This window comes from Protopterus annectens, chromosome 2.part0 (genome assembly GCF_019279795.1).
Source record: "Protopterus annectens isolate FY-2018-M chromosome 2.part0, PAN1.0, whole genome shotgun sequence".
Taxonomy (NCBI): Eukaryota; Metazoa; Chordata; order Ceratodontiformes; family Protopteridae; genus Protopterus; species Protopterus annectens.
This window is the reverse complement of record NC_056728.1, coordinates 135805986-135829493: the sequence shown is the minus strand read 5'-3', so window position 1 is coordinate 135829493 and position 23508 is coordinate 135805986. Positions and strand designations below refer to the sequence as shown.

At 38.3% G+C, this 23508-nt stretch overlaps 1 protein-coding gene across 2 annotated transcripts in view; it reads right to left on the bottom strand.

The window, feature by feature from the left end:
• The window catches only part of HECW2 (HECT, C2 and WW domain containing E3 ubiquitin protein ligase 2), a 2117141-nt gene that overhangs the window by 144454 nt on the left and 1949179 nt on the right, over nucleotides 1-23508 (bottom strand). For both annotated transcript variants that reach the window (XM_044060621.1, XM_044060622.1), the window contains one exon: nucleotides 19245-19330. In XM_044060621.1, the coding sequence (XP_043916556.1) occupies nucleotides 19245-19330 (86 nt within the window). The remainder of the gene's footprint in view (nucleotides 1-19244; nucleotides 19331-23508) is intronic.

The following is a 23508-nucleotide window of genomic DNA, read 5'->3' as shown; positions in this document are numbered from 1 at the left end:
ACTGTATTACATTATATTCCTTGTACAATACAGTACAGTTGTTAGAGGGCATTTTAAATTTATTGTTTTGAACATTTTTCCAGTAAACAATGAAACAAAATGCATGTACCAATGACAAAACTGCCCAATTTAGAACATTTCCATCATAAAAAGTCTACTCAACCTTCTATAGTCCACCAGTATCAGTAAATATGCACAATCTCTGAAGTAGTAATATCCACATTAAAGAAATCTGTAACTAATAAGGAGGTTGCTGCTAGCAAACAACTGTATATGTCATTGTTTCATCTACAAATAAAGTGCCTGTTGCCCTTGAGGAATAAATTGCCTATGTTGCATGCATTAAAAAAATGATAAGCTAGTAATACCGCAATAGGGAATGGATGGCAAACTGATAACAGGTTCATAAGTTACTAGGTATCTTTGCCAAAAAGGACTGCAGCATCCACCCCCTTTACAACACAGTACAATATCAGCAATGCATCTACCTACTGTGGGAGTAGAACCCACAGCCTTCTGTATCAAAAGCAAGTACACTACCTGTTGTGCTATTAACTATGCAAGCAGACTCAGCATAAGCAGCACTAAACTTTTGTTCCCCTGCAGCTCTCAGCTCCTTGTAAAATCTATTCAACACTCAACTGTATCTCTGAACTTTGCAGCCAAGAAATCTGGAAAAAGCCAACATTTATTGGGGTGGGGACAAAAGGCCAAAAACTAGGGACAATTTCTAAACATTGCTCGTATAATGTTGGAAAGTTGCTAGAATAAAATGGTGTGTTACCATCATACATTTCACTGCCACGTCTTGAACCCAGGGGACCCTGTGCAAAACAGTCAGAGAAACATACCACTATGCCAAATCACCTGAAACAGAGGAAGACAAACTTAAATGGCTACCATTTAGTGAATTCAGTTCTCACCATAGCTGTCAACCTCTTAGCAAAAAACGCATGAAAAAAGCCAATAATGTGGGAATACAGCTGCCAAACATATTCAGTGAATTCAGTTCTCACCATAGCTCTCAACCTCTTAGCAAAAAAACATGTGGACAAAGCCAGTAATGGGGGGAATACAGCCCCCAAACATTCAGTGAATTCAGTTCTCACCATAGCTCTCAACCTTAGCACAAAATACCTGGACGAGGCCAATAATGGGAGAATACAGTCCCAAAAATATGGTCAAATTTCAACTATCCATGTTATAAACTTAGACAATTGGTAGAATAAAAGGTTGTTTTACAATGTACTTTCTGAAGAATATGAAGTCTGAAATTCAAATGCCTGTTATTTTTAAACATTTGTTAACCAGGAAAGTAGTTTGACAGAGCAGGGAGAAACATCTTTGTAAGGGCTGGGAGGACATTCAGACTCCACACAGAAGGCACCCCAGCCAAGAATCAAACCAGAGAACCTGTAGCTGTCAGGCAACAATGCTACCAGTGCACCACTGCACTACAAACCTTTGCAATGTAAACTGAAGATAGAGAAACTACAGATCTTATGAGGAACAGAACAAATATGAGGCAAAAATCTGCAATTTTTTTACAAATAGTGGTGGGTAGGGAATTAAGGTCCTTGCCACCTGCATCCAAGGTACAGGGTTCAAGCCTGAATATCTCTACCCACCACTATGTGTTAACAGGGGCATTACACACACACACACACACACACACACACACACACACACACACACACACACACACACACACACCCTTACCTCTCTCCTGATTGAAACACTTGAACTCAACCGACTTCAGCAAACCTTACCTCTCTCCTGCTTCAAAACTCCATTGTCTGGAACGTGCTCGACCGACTTCATTGTTTCCCTGCAAGCCACACACAAGGTCCAGCTCGACTTCAATGCTTCAAACTCAACTTACCTCTCTCCTGATTGGTCCTGCACTCCCTGCGAGAGCTTTGATTGTTCCTGTCTGTGGATCAAGCAGTCTGGAGCTCCTCTGTTCTGTGCGGTCATCTACCGCACAGATTCCTGGGCATCTGTGGGGCAGAAAACACCTTCCCTGTATCTGGACTGATGACTCAGGCAGTCAGAGTTCGCACAGATTCCTGGGCATCTGCGGGGCAGTCTGAGTGTGTCTGCGCATGCGCGGAAGTTCCGGTTTAATTTTATGTTTCCCAATTTATTTTTATTCCTTTTGTTTCTAGGTGGGAGGGCTGCAGTCCGATAGCACGAGTCGCCCCTGCTTCTCTCATAGTGGCAGTGTTTCATCTCTACTTGCAAGTGTGATGCAGTTTTGCCAATAAGGAACATCACACCTTGTTTATAGGTTGTTAATATGGCTTTAGAAATTCATTGAAGGATATATCCAGACACCAAAATATTTGAAAAGTGAAAAGTGAAACATTTCCGATATGTCACTGTCTGGTAGAGGTGACCCACTTCCCTTTTATCATTCTAATATTGTTGTGTTCTTGGGTACTGGGATGATCCCACCTAGTAGTTTCCCCTACCTGCACAACTGGTCAATCTCTTCCTCCATGCAGGATGAGAACCAGGCCATTTTATTCCTGAGGCAAGGTGAGAGCCCTATAGCCCATTAATTCTGTACTTGAGATGGTACTACTATCAGCCCAAGCAATTTCCAGAAGGAAGAGTCATGGACTCAGGAGTGGGCCAGTCTATCAAGTCATATGGTTCTTCATTCCATACCTGGCCTAACCCCTTCATGCAGCGACCATGACAATTACAATACTCTATTGCCTGGAATAGCTATTGCAAACTTTGGCAAAATTACTCCAAACTCTGTGCTTTGTGGAGACCCTTGGCAGTGCAATCACTTAGTGAGCCATTGGATGCCATATACGCTCTTATATACCACTGCTTGTGTAACTATAATAAAGTATAACTGTAGACATTGACTCTGACCTGCAAACCTCAGCCAGTCTGTGGCACGGATTGCTTATAAAAGTATTAATAATATCTGGTTCTTACTTATTAAGTATTACAATATGGAGTTTAAAACTGTAATGGATCTGATACATGAAACTTAAGTCATGTAGAAGATGTTTTGCATCTTTGCATAAAATTATGTTTGAAAGTAAGGTTGGAAAAATGTTTTAATGGTCTGTTGCAAGGAGTCGTGCTTATTAAAAGCCTTTGTTGTTCTTCATGTGCATTCTGGCATTCTTTTAGTATGAAATCATAAAAATATCAGGGAATCGTTGAAGTCGGTCGAGTGTTGGACCTTGTGTGTGGCTTGCAGGGAAGTGCTGGAACTTGTGTGTGGCTTGCAGGGAAGCAATGAAGTCGGTCGAGCACATTCCTGACAATGGAGTTTTGAAGCAGGAGAGAGGTAAGGTTTGCTGAAGTTGGTCAAGTTCCACTGCTTCAAACAGGAGAGAGGTAAGTGTGTGTGTGTGTGTGTGTGTGTGTGTGTGTGTGTGTGTGTGTGTGTGTGTGTGTGTGTGTGTGTGTGAAATTCCCCTGTTAACACATAGTGGTGGGTAGAGATACTCAGGCTTGAACCCTGTACCTTGGATGCGGGTAGCAAAGACCTGAATTCCCTACCCACCACTATTGTAAAAAATTGCAGATTTTTGCCTCATATTTGTTCTGTTCCTCATAAAATCTGTGGTTTCTGTATTTTCAGTTTACCTTGCAAAGGTTTGTAGTGCATTGGTGCACTGGTAGCATTGTTGCCTGACAGCTACAGGTTCTCTGGTTTGATTCTTGGCTGGGGTGCCTTCTGTGTGGAGTCTGCATGTCCTCCCATCCCTTACAAAGATGTTTCTGGAGTGTTTCTCCCTGCTCTGCTGAAAATTGGCTTTGTTTTGTTCCAAGTCAGACTAGTTTCCTGGTTAACAAATGTTTAAAAATAACAGGCATTTGAATTTCAGACTTCATATTCTTCAGAAAGTACATGGTAAAACAACCTTTTATTCTAGCAATTGTCTAAGGTTTATAACATGGATATTTGAAATTTGCCCATATTTTTGGGACTGTATTCCCCCATTATTGGCCTCTTCCAGGTGTTTTGTGCTAAGGTTGAGAGCTATGGTGAGAACTGAATTCACTGAATGTTTGGGGGCTGTATTCCTCCCATTACTGGCTTTCTCCACATGTTTTTTGCCAAGAGGTTGAGAGCTATGGTGAAAACTGAATTCACTGAATATGTTTGGCAGCTGTATTCCCACATTATTGGCTTTTTTCAGGTGTTTTTTGCTAAGAGGTTGACAGCTATGGTGAGAACTGAATTCACTAAATGGTAGCCATTTAAGTTTGTCTTCCTCTGTTTCAGCTGATTTGGCATAGTAGTATGTTTCTCTGACTGTTTTGCACAGGGTCCCCTGGGTTCAAGACGTGGCAGTGAAATGTATGGTGGTAACACAGCATTTTATTTTAGCAACTTTCCAACATTATACAAGCAATGTCTAAAATGTGTCCCTGGTTTTTGGCCTTTTGTCCCCCCCATATATTTTGGCTGTTTCCAGATTTCTTGTGCTGCAAAGTTCAGAGATACAGCTGAGTGTTGAGTAGATTTCACAAGGAGCTGAGAGCTGCAGGGGAACAAAAGTTTAGTGCTGCTTATGCTAAGTCTGCTTGCATTGTTAATAGCACAACAGGTAGTGTACTTGCTTTTGATGCAGAAGGCTGTGGGTTCTACTCCCACAGTAGGTAGTTGCATTGCTGATACTGTACTGTGTTGTAAAGGGGGTGGATGCTGCAGTCCTTTTTGCAAAGATACCTAGTAACTATGAACCTGTTTATCAGTTTGCCATCCATTCCCTATTGCGGTATTACTAGCTTATCATTTTTTTAATGCATGCAACATAGGCAATTTATTCTTCAAGGGCAACAGGCACTTTATTTGTAGATGAAACAATGACATATACAGTTGTTTGCTAGCAGCAACCTCTTTATTAGTTACAGATTTCTTTAATGTGGATAATACTACTTCAGAGATTGTGCATATTTACTGATACTGGTGGACTATAGAAGGCTGAGTAGACTTTTTATGATGGAAATGTTCTGAATTGGGCAGTTTTGTCATTGGTGCATGCATTTTGTTTCATTGTTTACTGGAAAAATGTTCAAAACAATAAATTTAAAATGCCCTCTAACAACTGTACTGTATTGTACAAGGAATATAATGTAATACAGTCAGGAAGGTGTATCAAAGTGCATGTGTATGTTTCATGTTCAAGGGGCCTATGATTTTGAAAACAGCCCAAAGTTAATCGTTATCTGCCACTGGCAAAATGTATTTTCTTTGAATGTGGGTTTTAATGCTGTCTCAATGCATGTGAGTTTCAAGGGCAGAGAAGTTTTAATGCTAAGTCGATTTTCATTGTGAGACTGCATTGCTTTGTTTAACATATATCTATTATGGTTTGTGCTGTAAAATGCAAAATAAAACTTACAAATGAAATCTAAATTATTGCAGAAGTAAAGCAGTATGCACATTACAGTGTTTATGGTAAATGGAGCAAAATAACCAAGGAATGGGACCATTGGAATGGCTGCAGGGGGTAGGTTCCATTTGACCATGATTTTTTGAGGGAGGGGGAGGGTAACAATCTCAGACAGCCCCGGTTGAACTATACCTCTCAGTTGTCCATATTTTTGCTGAATGAATAGATATTTGCTTCTTATTTTTGGTTTGTTCCTCATAAATTTGTGGTTTTCTAGCAAATCATTTAGGAATGAAGTCACTAAATGACAGACATTGAGTTTCAGACGTCATAACCTTCAGAAAAATGCATGCTAATGCAAGACCTGTTATTCTATCAAATGTCTTAAGGTTATACAAGAGCAATGTTTAGTAGTGTCTGTATGTTCCCCCAATATATTTGGCCTTGTCCAGATTTCCTGCATTGCGAGGTTGAAAGGTACGTGCAAATCGCTTTGTAGAATTAGGAATATCCAAGCCTCTCAATTGTCCTCAATTTTGGCTCAAAATGTTGCTCTCCCCTAATAATCCCCCCTCAAAATGGCAATTTTGGAAGAAAACGTGGAGGGTTTACAATTATATATAACTGTAATGATCAGAGTTATAGATTACTTTTATTTTATTATTATTAAGTTAATAGTGTTAATATTAAAAAATTGTCCCTTTTTTGACAGGTTCCCAACTGTATTGTGTAGCAACTTTATATTTTTGCATCACATTTTTGGCCTGTTTTTCATAAAATTGTGGTTTTCTGGCAAATTAGTGGCAAGTCATTAAAGATTTAAGTTAGAAAATAATGGCAGACATTTGAGTTTCAGATTTCATACCCTTCATACCCTGTTCTATTATCTAAGTTAATAAGAGCAATATTTAAAAATTTTCTTTATTTTTGGGTCTGTGTCCCACTTCTAGTTCTATGTATGGCTTTGTCCAGATTTCTTGCTCTGAATTTGAGAGGTATGAGTGTCAGAGCCATCACTGTCAGTCAGAGACATTTCAAATTGTGACATACTTGTTGCACCCCACTCCCCACTGTAGTGGCTCTGGATGTGTCCAAGAAAGGCAAGGAGCAGTTATGCAGTGCAAGTGTGCAGAGTATTCCCCCATCCAACGTAGACCACAAGTACGACCGTGGCTTTTTATCTGTCCTTGATTTTGCAGAATGTTCTGGTTTTCTGTCATATTTTTAGACTGTTGATTTATGCTTCTTATTATTCAGGAAATGCATGCTGTCACAGTGTCTTGTTGCTCTGTTTAAGTAGCAATGATTTAATGACCATCAGGTAATTGTAAGATGCAACTAAGCTTTAATAAGCATACTGTTAAAGAATTACCAGCATTGAAAGCCTTTTCGTTGTTGCCATGCAGAGAATATTTACATAACTAGATAATGTATAAGCCTTGGGTATTGAAATGCATATGACAGTATTTGTAATAAAAGGACAGGATTACAGTAGACTTGCAGTCATCTTTTGTTGGAGACTTGTAGTCATCTTTGCAGGCTTTACCCGTAAACTAAACAGAATGCCAGTCTATCACGTGTGGTCCATAACTTGTGCAGGAATCCGTTAACCAATTTATCTTGAGTTTGTTTCTTGTTTGCTGTTCATTTTTTACTTTGATCGTGTCTTCCCCATGAAACAAGTAGATAGTTGTGTCAGGCAGCAGGTCTTTTAGATAAGAAACATTTTTACAAGTGGGGTTATCACAGAGATTGCTATTTTCAGCATGTTACTTGGTAATTTTATAAAGGTGAATATAAATTATAATTAGAACTGCAGTGCAAGGAGTAGCGGTTTGAGCTGAGTGCTGCTTGTTTTTTTATACTTGATTTTGACTGGAATTCCAGTAATGTATTTAAAAAGTAATTTATTTTTTCATGCCTCACAACCTGTTTCCATCTGGATATTAAGTAAGTTGTCATGTAGCCAATGCATTGGAATATTTTTTTCTTCTACACTTCATTTTGTCTTGCTTGAACTCTCATAATGACTGTTTGGCACCCAGGGCAGCGTATTTAATTAAAGTTCCAGTTGTTGTGGTTTTGAACATAGCCCCACCTCTTTCTGGTTGGCCACACCCCCTCCCATTGGCCCCACCCATTCAGCTGTCTCCTGCAGCCCTCCTTTAATTTGAAGTCACCAGCCGCCACTGGAGAGAAGGGGTAATTTCCCCATTAGAGTACACTCCTCCATTCACAAAGCAGCATACCCTTCCAGTCATATCTGTGGTCTAAATGAAAAACCTGTAAAAACTGTGTACCTCAGTTAACAAAATCTATAACTGTCTCATGCTTTTAAAAGTGGTCTGCCCCTACTGAATTTAGAGCCATGCTTCTAATTCATTGTATGATGCATGCACTCATTTTTTTGAATCAGTACAGGATAAAGTACAGAATATTAAAAGTCAAGCCAAGCCAACAGAACTCAAATATGAACTCATAAGATACACAAAATATTCCAAGCCATTCATCTGCATGTAGTTAACAGCATTTTCTATTACTGTCCTCAAAACATGTGACTTCATTCCTGTTGCCATACATGAGCTCAGTACAAGAGCATTTACCTGTAATATTATGTCACTTCATACTACTAAAGCCAAATACAGTTATAGTGATAACATCACTCAAACACAACAATTTGTACAAAGAATGCTGACCATATAGTCTGAGGTCAGGATGGTACTATACAAACCTCAGAATTTAAATACTGTTAACAACATGAAAAGTATACATTTCTACAGTTCTGCATGCTGATGAGTGGCATGTAATACTGTTGAATCTCTAGTACTGCATTCTTTTTCTGCTACTTGTTATATTAAACCAATTAATGGCTGAAAATGGGCACTAATGGTCCAGTTTACCAACCATTAAAATAACAATAAAATAGAATAAAATAAAAAAGATGCCCATGTGTTATGAGTCTGTGTACAAATCTATGAACTTCTGCGCCAGATTTCAGATGAAGAGTCTATATGAACATTAAGCAACTGCTGGGCTGACGGATTCTCATGAGTTTGAACCTACATTTACACATGAGGCACAGGAGAGGAGTTCTTTTGTTTCTCTCTACTTCATCAAATCCAATCTGAAGGCTGACATTGGCCAAGTATGTACCATCCATATTACAGTCATGTGGCACTTCAGTAACAGGATGGTACATGGGATATGGCACTTCAGTAACAGGAAGGTACATGGGATGTGGCACTTCAGTAACAGGAAGGTACATGGGATATGGCACTTCAGTAACAGGAAGGTACACGGGATGTGCCACTTCAGTAACAGGAAGGTACATGGGATGTGGAACTTCAGTAAAAGGAAGGTACATGGGATGTGGCACTTCAGTAACAGGAAAGTACATGGGATGTGGCACTTTAGTAACAGAGTGGTAGAACAGAATATCTTCTGCACTAGGTAGCAGAGACTGCTAACACTGGCCCACCTTCTATGATCTCTCCAAACATGTCATATATCCTTCATGGAGATTTGACATAATGGTAGATCGTCTCAGTGGGACTACTCTTTGACCCACTGAACAGCAATTTACCACGGAGTTTTCCAGTGAATCACACCTCAGTAGACAAATCTCCATCTAATATATTTCCATTAACAGAAAAACTGCTACACATGAATTACTTCAGCCATGTTCGTAATAACACAGCAGGAAGAGTGGATGCTTTCATATTTCAGTGGAATCCAGGAATATATAAAGCTTTCCACCTTGAGCATAAACGAAGATCAAAGAGAGGCAAGAGACTTTGAAATAATTCTCTTAAGAACCTAAATCAAAGTTTGTACTGAAGGTTTAACAGGCACATTTACAAAGATAGCATAAAGCAATGCAACCTTTCCTACTTTGGAGAGACAGTTTAAGGAGATCCAACAGACTAAGCTCTTCTCTCTGGAGCTGTACAGAATTATGCCCATACTGATCTGGCTTCTCTGATGTGGTTGAGGACAGGAGAGGTGCTTCTCACAACACATGCAGGTAGCAACTGCCTGATGATCCCCTCTCAGTCCCATCCTCACAACAGGCTTAGAGAGATGATTATGGCTCCTGAATGTGCCACACAGTGCTCTCTCTCTGTCTGTCTCTCTCTCTCTTGTATGGCACCTTGGAGACATAATTAAGAAGCTTTGGGCACATATTGTCCTGGTAGCAATAGTGGCCCACACAAATCACCGGACTATCACAGCAAAAATACAGTTAACATGGTGGAGAATCATCACAAGTCAGATTTAACAATTTTGTTTTGTTTTATGTCTTATAAAAAAAAAAACTTCAAAATTAGAGCTCTGATGGTTTATCATTCTTCAGACAATGGCTCCAAATTTCTGTTCCACCTGGGGAAGAGAGACTATTCATGTACTCCTTTTTCCAATAAATAAATGGACATCAAAAAACCTTAGTGGACAATGCTGTGGAGATGGCTAAATGACTGACTCTGGTAAAACAGATTGCTGTGGTAGACATGGTAGTGTAACTATGTCATTACAATGGTCATTGCTATAAGTTCTAGCACAGGGTTCAGATGCCAAATAACTAAATTCTCAGAGGAACCCCAAATAGAAGGCTATGGACCCTCTTTTTGAGGTCCAATGAGTATTTGGACTTGAAGTACACAGTAAAACCAATAGCCTTTGAATGACTGGGCAAGACTGTTATACCAGGCCAGGTCTTCACCATCATCCTCAAAGACATTGGCATCACCAACTTTAATGGGTACATCAACCCAGAGGCTGTAGTTCAGTGGGACAATTCATACCTGCCTAAAGCAAGTTCCACACCTTCTCTTCAGCAGAGGTCTTAGCCCCTTCCATTGTCCTTTCTATCAACACTGGACCACTACAGGTTCACAGGTTCATAGGTTGGTACTAGGCTATCAGCCCTAGGGCCTATACAAGCCTAGCCTTAACAATTCCCTGGATATTTCTTCCCACAATATTTACTTCCCTGGACCCCTGTCTAGCAGGGTGTCTGACGTGATCCCTGGCATGAATTTCCTATCTCCCATCCAATTGTCCATGTTCCTTTTGAAGAGGGCCAAGGAGGCACTCTGCTTGACATGTATGGGCAGTCTATTCCAGAGTATGGGGAGTCTCTGAGTCAGGAACCTATATGTCATAAATTTGTCACTTCTGACTTGAGTAGCATGAAGTTGGCTTTGGAGAAGTTTTTTTATGGAGGTTTCCTTACTGGGGCGGTGGGGTGGGAGGGATGTGGATGTCAAGGGTGATTAGCTTATGGTCAGACCTGACCAAAGAGGGGGTGACCACTGGTGTGGAGCATCTATCTCCCATGCTGGTAATGACCAGGTCTAGGTTACTGGAGCCCCTGGTGGGACAATGGATTAGTTGATCCAGGGCATTGGACTTTATGAATTCCAAGAACCATTGGGAAAAGGTGTTGATACCCGAGTAGTTTTCCCAATTAATGGCAGGGTAGTTGAAATCACCCAGTATTAGGGTGTTTGGTTGTATCTTAATATTTTCAGTATGTTTAGAAAGGTGTAGTGAGAATGCATGGTGGGGGGGGGGTCTATATTATATCATCGAACGCTTAAAAAAGTGAACGCTGATTGATCGACCTAATTTAAGCAAAAGCTTACAATCTCGAACTGTCAGATCAGCGACTTTTTTCCGAGGGAAAAAAATCGCTGATCCAAAACACATACACACAACACAAGCACACCAAACAAACAGAAATCCACGCACATACACCTAAAATCTGATATCTAACCCTACACTAAACTATGCACACACCACTAACTACCCACTTACCTTAACCCAAACCCTAACCCTAAGGTCTGTCACTATCACACACTCACCTCACTCGCTCCCTAACCCTAACTCACTTAAATCCGCCCTAACCCTCATGTCCACTCAATCGCACACACACCTAACCCAGCCCTAACCCTAACTCACCTAAATCACCCTAACAATCACATCCACACAATCGTACACTTACCTGAATCCGACCGGTAACTTTCCACCATAACACTGAAAATACCGAAGCAACAGAAATGGACAACCAAATTCTTTTCCTAGGAAAAAATCTGAGTTTCTGCTACTTCGATATTTTGCAGTTTCGCGAAAATAAGTTCGATCAATCAGCGTTCGCTTTTTTAAGCGTTGGAGGATATAATATAGACCCTGGTGGGGGATCTGTAACAAGCTAAAATTTGGATTGCAGTCTTACCTAGTGTTAGTTGCACCTGGAGAATTTCAGATGCATTGTGTTGGGCAACTAGCCTGGAAGTGTGAAAATCCTTGGTGAATATGGACACTCCTCCACCTTTAGTGTTTCGGTCTTGGTTTGGTGGCCAAAAAGTGTGGTAAGAGTTGTAGCCTGGTATTGCAGGGGTGCTCTCTGGAGCCTTGAACCAGGTCTCAGTTACTGCACAGATATCGATGTTCTCCATTTTTAGGAGTGCCTCGAGAGAGTGCATTTTGAGGTTTAGACTTCTAGCATTGAGTAGCATTACCTTCAGATTTTGCATGCTTGTATCTGTTACAGTGGTAGTTTTGTCCTTTGAACCTTGCCTAAAAAAGGCACTATAGGGGTGGCAAGAGCTTTAGCCAGTAACCTGAATCCCAGGGGCAACAAGTGCAGACCATCTCTAGCAAAGCGTTGTGGTTTGTTGATCATGTTGTCCCAGGCAGACAGATACTGGATCCCCTTTGAATGACACCAAAAGCTTAGCCAATTGTTGAAGTCCATCATTTTGTCCTTATACTGTGGTATCATTCTGGACGATGACAGGATGCTACTCAGGGCTAGGGTCATACCTGCCTGGGCCACATGATCCAAGAGCTCTTCCATGTCTCTTTTCATGTAGTCCAGGGAGGTATGTCTCAAGTTATTCACTCCAACATGGACAACGACAGAGTCATATTTGTACTTGTTGTGGAGTGACTTGAGTGCATGTGTTATGTGGCGGATCCTGGTACCCGACAGGCAGCTGACTGTAATTTTCTCCTTGTTCAGCCTGGTGAGTGGGACATCAGTGTGCCTGACTATAGAGTCACCTATGACTAAAGTGTTGGGTACATTGTCTTGCCTTAGGGGCTGTTGTTGGGTGGCACATTGGTGTTGTGAGCTATGTGTCACTTTGGTTGTGACTGGTGTTTGTTTGAGTTTCAGCTTCAGAGGTCCTTGTTGCTTGGGCAGGTTAATGTTAAGGGCCTCCGCATATGTGGGTTTAGTGTTGCTATGTGTGAGGGTTGATGGTGTGGGTTTTGAAGGGTATGTGTTGCTTGAGGTGTAGTCCAGGTGTTAACCTTCTCCTCGACTGTCTAGCACAATCTTGGCTAGAGAGAGCTTTGCTTCCAGTTTGGCTATGTAAGTGCATCTCTCCCAGGTTGTAGTGTTGGGTGGTAGGAGGAGAGGGTTGTCTATGTACATGAGGCAGTTGCTGCATTGCCCCAATATGCCCAGATTCACCAGGTGGACAGGAGAAATCACCAGAAACTGACCCTTGGACATGCCTGTTTAGGTGCATTTTTGTAAAGTACAAGAGCTGTTTTCCCTTACCTTTGCAAGGCACTATGCAATTATAGACTGTTTAGTGCCTACGATTCATTTCTTCTTATTAACAAGGAGAGTTGAGTGCTTGTATCAGTTTAAGGCTTCCTAGTGCTGTCCAGCAGGTTCTAGAGCAAGTGCTAGTCACGGGGGTTCAGATTTTAGTGCTACTACTGAGAAACCAGCTAGTTCTAAGGGAAAATTTGAAGAGCAGAATTTCTGGCAGCTGGAATAGTTTAATCATAGCCCTGCGGTGCTGCATGATGCAAAACATGCGCAGACACATGCATTTTTAAGCCAGAAAGCTGAAAGGGATAGAAATCAGCCAAAAATGGCTAATAAACTTACAATTTCAGAGGTGGAAACCACTCCTCTAGTCTTAGATAGGCAGTACAATGCTCACCACTCCCACTGGTAAGCAGTAGGACTTCCCTCTACCACAGCAAGGTCTGGATAGCTCTGAACACAGAAAATAAAGTCCTGAAACCAGCAAAGCCTGGGATCTGGACTATACTAGCAAGGAAAGGTGGGAAATGAGCAAACAAGATAGTTTTTTTGTGGATTTTTTTTGGGGGGGGGTTGGTTAAAACAGACTAAACAATGCAATAATACAGTAAATAAACACAGAAAAGGCTAACAAACTTGAGTGCGTAGCCCTAAACAGTAAATGCAATTAAAACGCTACAAAAGTAGCAATTTAAAACTTTTAAATGAAGCAAGGAAAGTGCACAACTGAAAAACGATTTAAGAGGCAGTAATACAATAGAATAAGTAGCTAGTCTACATATACAGAAAAGTTTATATATACAGAAAAGCAGCTAAAACACACTAAAACAATTCAGATGCAATGCAACCTAGAGCACTTGAGTTGTAGCAATATTAAGGCAAATACAGTTTTAATAACTGCACTAAAATATACTCTATATTTCCAAAATGTTTGAGAAGCACAGTCAGAACACAAGCAGATTCAGGCAATTTTTTATTTTTTTTTTTAAGAAAGGGAGAAAGGAGGAACAGAAGGAAAGAAACTAGGTGGGTTGGCCTTCTCAGATGTTCTCTCTGTATTAGGTAGAATGAGCCAATGACACTAGACTGGGAGGAGTGTCCCAGATCAAATTTAGAGTAGGGGCGGGCAACTGCAAGGCCAGCAGGTATAAAGACAAGATGCCAATAGGGAAGGAGGGTGGGAAGCTATTTTAGACAGAAAACACAACAGAAATGTTTATCACAGCAGAAAACCAGCAGTGAGCCAATAGCTATGAAATACAGTACAAGTATGCAGTATACAATAAAATTGCTATAAATATCTAGAATAAGCAATAAATACTAAAAATAAGTAAAAAAAAACAGGCTACTTATTGCTAAATATCACAGATCAGGTGCTCCTCCTCAGACAGCTCTGTGTGTAATGGCTGAAACACTCAAGTTAACTTCTTACGTAACAGAAAGTTGAAACCTGAAACAACTTTAAAAAAAGCTCAAAAGAACCAATGAGGTGCTTTCTCCAAGCCGTAGACTTGGCAACCCAACTAGACAATGACCATAAACACTGAACTCTCACTGAAGTGGGGGATGGTCTTTGCTAACTAAGATGTCCTGGACAATGAGCTCAGAAAACAACCTCTTACAAACAACTAGGCCCACAAACACGATCAGGAATATGGAGAATATTACAGCTACTACCTAAAGTATTTTAGGGGGAACACACTACAGAAATGTTTATCACAAACACAATCAGAAATATGGAGAATATTACAGCTACGACCTGAACTATTTTAGGCAGAAAACACTACATAAATGTTTATCACAGCAGAAAACCAGCAGTGAGCCAATAGCAATGCAATACAAGTACAAGTATGCAGTATACAATAAAATTGCTATAAATATCTAGAATAAGCAATAAATACTAAAAATAAGCAAAATAAACAGGCTACTTCTTGCTATATATCACAGATCAGGTGCTCCTCCTCCGATAGCTGTGTGTGTAATGGCTGAAACACTCAAGTTAACTTCTTAAGTAACAGAACTAAGATGGCCTGGACAATGAGCTGAGGAAACAGCCTCTAACAAACAACTAGGCCCACAAACACGATCAGGAATATAGTTAAGTGGGGGGAATATTCCTGTGGATGTTTGTAGCTGGTAATCCATCATTTAAATCCAGAGGCTAAACTAACCATGTTAGGCCACTGTGCATTTTTTTTACAGAGATACAATTCCCGTTAACCTTCCAAGTTATGTCATCTTGTTGAAAAACAGTGGCAAACATAAGGTCCATATTTTTCTGATGACACATGCTTAAAAATCCCCATACACAACATAAAGCAGTTCCTGTTTCTTTCCATTTCCTACACAGACTGGCGCCATATATAGTATACTGTACACCAACCCATTTTAGAGTGAAGTAGTCAACTGCATATTGGTTTTTCCATGTTGTAGGAATAGTGGTAACATGGAACTAGATCCAAGAATGTGCCAACAAATTCTATGTTTACAAGGAAGTGTGATACATCATCACTAATTTCACTACAGCTTGGTCACAGAGCCATATATGTTAATGCTGGTTTGGTGGTCCCTGACTTTTAACATGTACTAAGGCAACTGTTACTACACTGCTGGACCCCAGTAGAAAGAAGTCATAGATACACCTATAACTCTTTGTTGGAGATCAACATAACAGTCACAATCCACAAGACTTTTTGTCCAGTCCACACAAAGCACAGAACAAGCATGCTGAATTTCAAACCAGTTTCAGCTGTATTATACATACTATTATCTCCACCTCTGCACTGTGGTGGTGGTGGTGGTGCTGCGGTAGCATTGTCACCTTACAGTTAGATGTTGCCCATTCGATTCTCAGTTAGAGCATCTTCTGTGTGGCGAAATGCGTGAATGGGCGTTCCTTCATTGAAGGTTGTGCGTTAGGTCCGGCAAGCCAGCAAGTAAAAATCTACTGCCAATCATAAGTGGACCGGAGTGACTGTGGCGACCCCTAACCGGGAAAAGCTGAAAGACACAAACAAATCTCCACCTCTACCAAAGCCCAGAATGGACCTTCACAGGCAATATGACAACAAGATTGTGCATACACAAGTAAGGAATAAAATTATATATTTCCTTTCTCAAAGAGGTCAACTCAGTTTGGACAACAACAATTCAGAATTACTCCACATTAACAGCAGCATATCTAGCAGGATCATATGATAAACATGCACACTCATATAACAGAAATCAAAGGAATAATGTCGATAGATTGACAAACTCAGAAAATGCTTTACCTAAAGCACCTTTGGTGAATCTCGGAGTAAATCTTTTCTGTGTAGACTACATGTACATTTAGCATAATCTTTCTGAGTGACTAGAAAACAGTTAAAATGAGATAAGAATTTTATTGAATACATATCGTGTACACTTAGTATAGGCTTTATTGAATCCCGGGGAATGTTTCCACCAATAACAAGCTTCAAACTCAATGCCAAAATCCCATTTTAGGAAAATCTGCTAATGCAAGATCATAGATGAAGTCTCACCTTCACTTCTGCTCTTTATGCTTGCCATGCACAGCTAATTTGCTCTGCAGAAACATGAAATGGTTCCCTATACTTATGGGTATGCAAAACTTATAATGCACAGAACTAAGGGGTTCCAGGAAAATCCATTAATCTATGGCTATCACCTCAGATTTCTTCAAAAATGCATCCTTAGGTGATATCTGTGTCCCCAAACTACTTACTCATAAAGTATTACAAAATTGATCCCAGTTCCAGAACACAGTATTGAGTGAGCCATGTTACTTCAGTTTGACAGTTATGTCAGTTCAATAAAAATACAAATGAAAAGAACTGGACTATATTTAAAGCTGATACTGATATCATCAGTTTCTTAGGGTAACACTCCCACTTTGTATATAAAAAGGGGAAAAAGTTTAATTTGAGGGCATTATTAAAAACTCCCTAGAATCAAATGTTTGTGTAACAGCAGACAAGTAACTAGGAGGTGTGGTATGTGCATCTACTGTAGCTATGTTTTGGATGATGGCCAGACTTTAGAACCATATAATGGAAAACCCTTAAAATTAACCGCAGCTGCCAAACGTGCAACCTTTGAGGATGTATATATTGCTATCCCTCAATATTGTAACTGTTGCTATACAGGAAAGACCAAAAGAAAGTTGAGGGTAAGAATCTATCAGCACTTGCATGATATTTATAAGTCTAACACTAATAATGCATTATACAAACACATCCAAAAATGATGATATTTATAAGTCTAACACTAATAATGCATTATACAAACACATCCAAAAATGATGATATTTATAAGTCTAACACTAATAATGCATTATACAAACACATCCAAAAATGATGATATTTATAAGTCTAACACTAATAATGCATTATACAAACACAAAAATGCAAGGGTAAAATACTAGGATTAAATTCATGTTTGGAATTATTGAAAAGGTTGTAAAAGATATAGAAGGTAGAGCATGGGAGAACCAAGTAGAGATCAGGAAACTTTTATGGCAGCCAAGATTACATGCTTCAGTATGGCTAGGACTGAATGATCACATTTCTATATCGAGTGATTCAAAATTATGAGCTGCCAAATTGTAAACTTAATTATATTAACATTTTATTGTGTCCATGAACTTGAATAAATTAGTATCATTTAATCGGTCAAAACTATGTGTGTGTGTGTATATATATATATATATATATATATATATATATATATATATATATATATGTGTGGTCTTTGATCATATTCTGATAATGGACACAATGGATTTTTATGTTTTTATATATATATATATATATATATATATATATATATATATATATTTAATGCATTTAATACATGTATGTATTTAATTCTTGTTTATTTGCCATGCCACTTAGATGAAATGTTAAACCTATACTCCCTGGCATTCTTTTAATTAACAACTTTTGTAATTAACACACTTATAAACATTTACAGTGAAAATGTGTATGTGTATATATATATATATATATATACACACACACACACACACACACACACACACACACACACACACACACACACACACACACATTTCAGCACAATTGATTTTTTCATTGAAATGTCTGTCTACATTTTTATCTAATTATTATTATGCTTACTAACATATATCAATTCTACATGCATCCTATATATATATATATATATATATATATATATATATATATATATATGTATACATACACATACAATACACATGGATTACACCATGTTACTATGGTAGTAGTGTATTTCTTTAACTTTTTCTTATTTACACAATAGTTTGATTTGATTAATGAAATAATGCATTTTTACCTTAGTGCTGATGAAGTCCAAATAGATTCAGATGAAAACAGTTAACTAAGGATTTTAATAAAGTTTTTTTTTTTTTTTTGGTTTACATGAGTGGAGTTTCCTTTTGCTTGTCCTCGGGAACACCTCTTCATTTTGGTTACTAAATTAAACAATACCTTATCCAGTATGTATTTCAGAAATGTATTTGGGCTTTTAGCCTTCTATCTCTACCCGTGCTCCTGCATAACAACATAACGCAGAATATTTTAAGTCTAGGTATGATATTTATTCACAGGGGAATCTTCTCTTTCACTTCAGGACTCACAACCTTAAAGAACAAGTCCAAAAAATTTAGCAAAATGTACAAAAAGCCATAGCTTGTAGCAGAGCAAATCCTTGTGCATGAAATCACCTTCAGTAATAAAAACTTTTTTTTCTTTTGACCTTGTTGATAAAATTAACTTTTAACCTTCCTGCGGAATACACAACTTCAGTATGAATGTCTGCCATTGTATTTCTTTTGGCTAGGACATTCACTTTACATTGATGTATGCTTTTTGGGCAGTACACAAAAACTAGCGATCATTTCTGTGAACAGTGGCAAGCCCCAGTGTTATATATTTATTTTATTTTTTAACAGGTATGTGCAAACTTTACCTGTGGGGTTGGGAACTATTAATTGGTAAACAATTGTTTCTTTTTAAAAGTGTTCACCAGTTAAATAACTAGATATCCAAGCAAAGCGTTCTGACTGAGGCAGGACATTAGCAAGCAATTCTGCACTTCGATGTGTGGTGAGGGAATCAGAAAGGAAAATATGCATTCTAAAGGTTGTTAACCTGTACCTAGGAGGTAGCTATTTCCACAGCTATGCAGTCAGCTAATCACTACAAGAAATTATATATTCAAAATGGCATTTCATATAGCAGATATACTGAAGTACTAACTGGGCCATTCAGATGAGCATGACAAAATATGTACTCGACTCTTACCTGAAGCAGTCTCAGCCTTTGCTCATTGTTAAATCTTTCCACAGCTGCCCAGAACCATCGAATAACTATATGATTGTCATGGTAACCTAAAGGAATGAGGAAATAATGGTAGTTTAATAAATAATAAAAAATCATTTTTAAAAATATTTTCCAAGTTAATTTATATCATTCAACAGCATTTAATCAAGTCATGACCTCAGATATGAGAAATGCAACAAATTCAGAATTGTTGATACAGTTCATTAGCTAGTCTAGCAAAGATATAGCCAGAGGTAACTACCTCCAAGGTTACAAATACAAATGCAGTGGAACACAATGGATTCTTTAATGTTCACAGATGCACAGCCCAACCATCTGCTGACAACATAAAATTATCTCTTTGACTCAATTTCAGCTGAAAAGATGAAGACCTCTGAAAAGCTGAACAGGAAGCAAGTTAGTCTTTATATTTTATGCATGTTAAATGCAGTGCAACATAAACGAAGTGGGAATGGATATTATAGAAACCTTAAAAGGAACAACACTAAATGGGTTTAATAAAGCATCTGAAGTCTATGGACCAAACTTAATTTCTCATAAATGCAGTGGAATTTCATTAATACGTGGTGGTCGGGAGTTAACGTTTTGGGACCGCGTAATAACACTGTGTGTACAAACAAAATGGCATTAAAATTTAGCACTAGGTAATAAAACATGGTGAAAATCACCAGTGGAAACTCAATTTCAATGCAATTCAGCAGACGCTAAGCAACTGAGACTACACAAATTTAAATAGTAAAACCATAATTAAACATGCAGTCTCGGAAAACTTTTAATTATTTAAAAATAAAGTGTAACATTAAATAAAATGGCAATCCAAAACAGTAAAGTACTTTATTCAGATGTACCACATGTTAACAAAGACTACATAGTATAGGTCCATGTGAACAAGAAATATATATTACTTGAGTATACATGTCCATTAAATGATATACAGCTTTTATGCATTCACAGGCCTCTGAATAAAGTTGGTTAGTTTCAATTGCTTCAGGCTACTGACTCGTTTTTTTTTCTTGCAAAATCAGCTATTCGCCTCAGGTGCATTAAATCCAACAGTTCTGCACCTTGCTCCTCCATGACTCTTGTGAATTATTCGACAGCTGCAACCACTTCAGATGGCAACATTTTTGACGTTGGTACAAATGAGACATTGTCGCCATCTTCATCGCTTTAGCCTATGTTATGTGAGTTAGTCATAGCCAATTTGGTCTGAACTGCTTGTACAATATCATCATAGGACATTTAATTCCATAACTGGAACACCCCAATCCCTTCTTTTGTCTGATTTTAACCATTCATTGACAATGTCTTGAGAGATTTCAATGTGAAAATCTTTGCATCTATAAATTTGTGCTGCTTTTTGTTGATTTGTTTGGCTAACTGTCTTGACATCTGTTTCAGTAGATCCTTCAAAGTCATATTCAAATTCAGAAGAGCTATGATGGTCTGGCACAGGGTCCAGCTGAGCCTGAGCGAAGGCATCACACAGGCCTCTCATCCAACAGTTTTCTGTTGAGTGCTTTTTAACATCATGCCATGACTGCTGAATCATATAAATGATTTCTTTTAGATTTAATTTTTTTAAAAACTCTGGAATATTAACAGTTTCAGAAGAAACCAAGGCCAAAATTAAACCACGTCTATAATTTTGCTTGAAATTTTTAATAACTCCTTGGTCTAAAGGTTGGATTTTTGATGTGATGTGGTGTTCATGGGCAAGTAAAGAACACAAATTTTACCGTTACGCAAAATTAATGAATCAGCAGGTGGATAAGCAGGACAATTGTCCAGCAATAACAATGCCTTTTTTTTGAGTTTTTGAGTAAGCAAGTGTTTTTTTTAACCACCAGAACAAAATATCTGTGGAACGAATCATTGAAAATGGCACTCGTCATCAACGTGCTCTTTCTACTTCTATAGATAACAGGCAATTTTTCTTTATTCAAATTATTTAAACAGCATGGATTTTCAAAATGTTCCTTGGAGAAAAAACTTACTAAATACTGAATGTTGCAGGTAGAGAAATGCTACTTTCAGGAATGTGTGAAGTTGGGCATTGTACCCAAGCATTTGAGATCATGGAAAATTCCCTCCAGGTTATCCACTTTACATCAAAATCTTCTGCCTTTATTCGATCAGCAGTGATGTGAGTTAATGGAGCTTGTGATGCAGCACAACCAATTAAGCATGGAGCAGCTGGAGTGAAATATTACTCTGCTGGATACTGTTTCGAAGGATTTGGCATTTGAAACACACACAGGTGAATATAATTTGGTCTATAACAGAGACGTAAAAACATTAAATGAGGTAAAATTTAGAAAAGAAAAGAAGCTTACTCATGATAAAAAACGATTAGAATAACAAAAGAGCCAGCCCTGTCCCTCCAAAGCTTGTTAACAGTATTTACAACACTGATTGTTTCCCTGAACCAGAGAGTGACTTTGACCATGCTACCCCTGAGACCCCTTTGGATTTTCCACCCCTCCCGAGATCAGACAGACTATTGAATCAGAAAAAGAGGTACCAAGGCAATTGGAAAGGGCTTTATCACCATGAACATCAATCCATGAACTTTCAATTTTCCCAGAGGAAGAGGGGATGAGCGAGGAACAATTAACTGTTAGTGGATCAAAAATAATTACTAATTGGAAAAATGACTATAAAATATATAACTTCAGTTCAGCGATATCCCGAGACCATACCTCACTCTTTGTTCCATCTAGAAATGGCAATATTTCTAGAACAATTGTTAATTTAAAAATATTTACGAGGAAGTTAAACTTTAGTATTTATTATGTTGGACGGTGAGAATTAAAGTGTGGAAAACAATGACCCTTGTAAGAAATCAAGTGTTTTTAACTCTCCCCTTAAATCCCACAATCTCTTTATTTGAAAAAATATGTGAGCATGACATGAGGAAGGTGTTTAAATGCAATTTAGGAGGGAATGGTAATAATATTTTGAACACTGAAAGGGACCTGCTTTATGAAATTTATTTATTTTACATTTGTTTACCGCGATAGTCCGACCGGACACATGTCCCTTTACAGTGGAGGCCCGGGGAGAAAAGCTCCACATTCAGTACAGAAAAACAAATAGTTGAACAATATGATAACAATATGATCTATACAGAATCAAAAAATAGTTGAACAATATGATAACAATATGATCTATACAGAATCAAAAAATTGACAATAGATAAAAATACAACTATCGATACAAAAACAAAATTTGACACTAGATAAAAAATACAACTTTCGATAAAGAAACAGAAACTGACACTAGATAAGCATTATAACTGACTATTGAGACAGACAGAGACTACTTATAGAAATTAATTAGTGTAAGTTTAGCATGAGGTAGTATAAATATTAGAAACTTGAGCAGAAAATATAATTTCTGATACTGTATACAAATTACAGTAGGTATAATTGGATATGAAGCTATCTGGGGTGGTAGAAACAGTGAAGGTTAGGTAATGTATGAACATAGCCAGGAATTCATTAAGTATAATTAAAGTGAGTTTTTGAACAGTGTAATAGTGGAGGCAGAAGATAAAGCAGGGGGAAGGTTATTCCAGGATGTAGCTATATTATGGGAGAATAGTGCTTTACCTGCAGTGTTGTTGGCCTTAGAGATACAAAGGAGTGATTTGGAGCAAGGGGACAATTTGATTTGAAGGGCATGAGTAGGTGACTTAGTGCTGGGGATGCATGAAACCTGATAAGGGAGGGGGGATGGCTGTCAAGGAATATTGATTACACTAGTAGACTGGAGTATATGCTTTTTACAGATCAATACGAAAAGAGTTCTAGAAACCAGATGAATATTTCATATTCAAAAATCGATATGGCTATCTATGACCTACTTTTAGATGAAGTGCTTCCTACTGAAAAATTTAACTTTATTAAGAATGATTTCCCATGGATCCCTTTCATTTTTGGGATCCCAAAATTCAGAAAGAATGCTGCACACCCCCTTAATGACCAATCAACTCCAAATGCTCTAAAACACATAGCATGGGCAAGCTTATTGATACAAAACTGAAACATATTTTAGACAATGAGGCAAACATTTACAATGATTCATGGGATTTTCTTACAAAGATTCAAAAACAAATAGCTGCGGAGAAGTTAATATTTCTTACAACAGATATTAAGGACTTATTCTCTGTTATACCCCATAATACTGGGCTTGATTGTTTCACCCTATATGTAACTTAGTA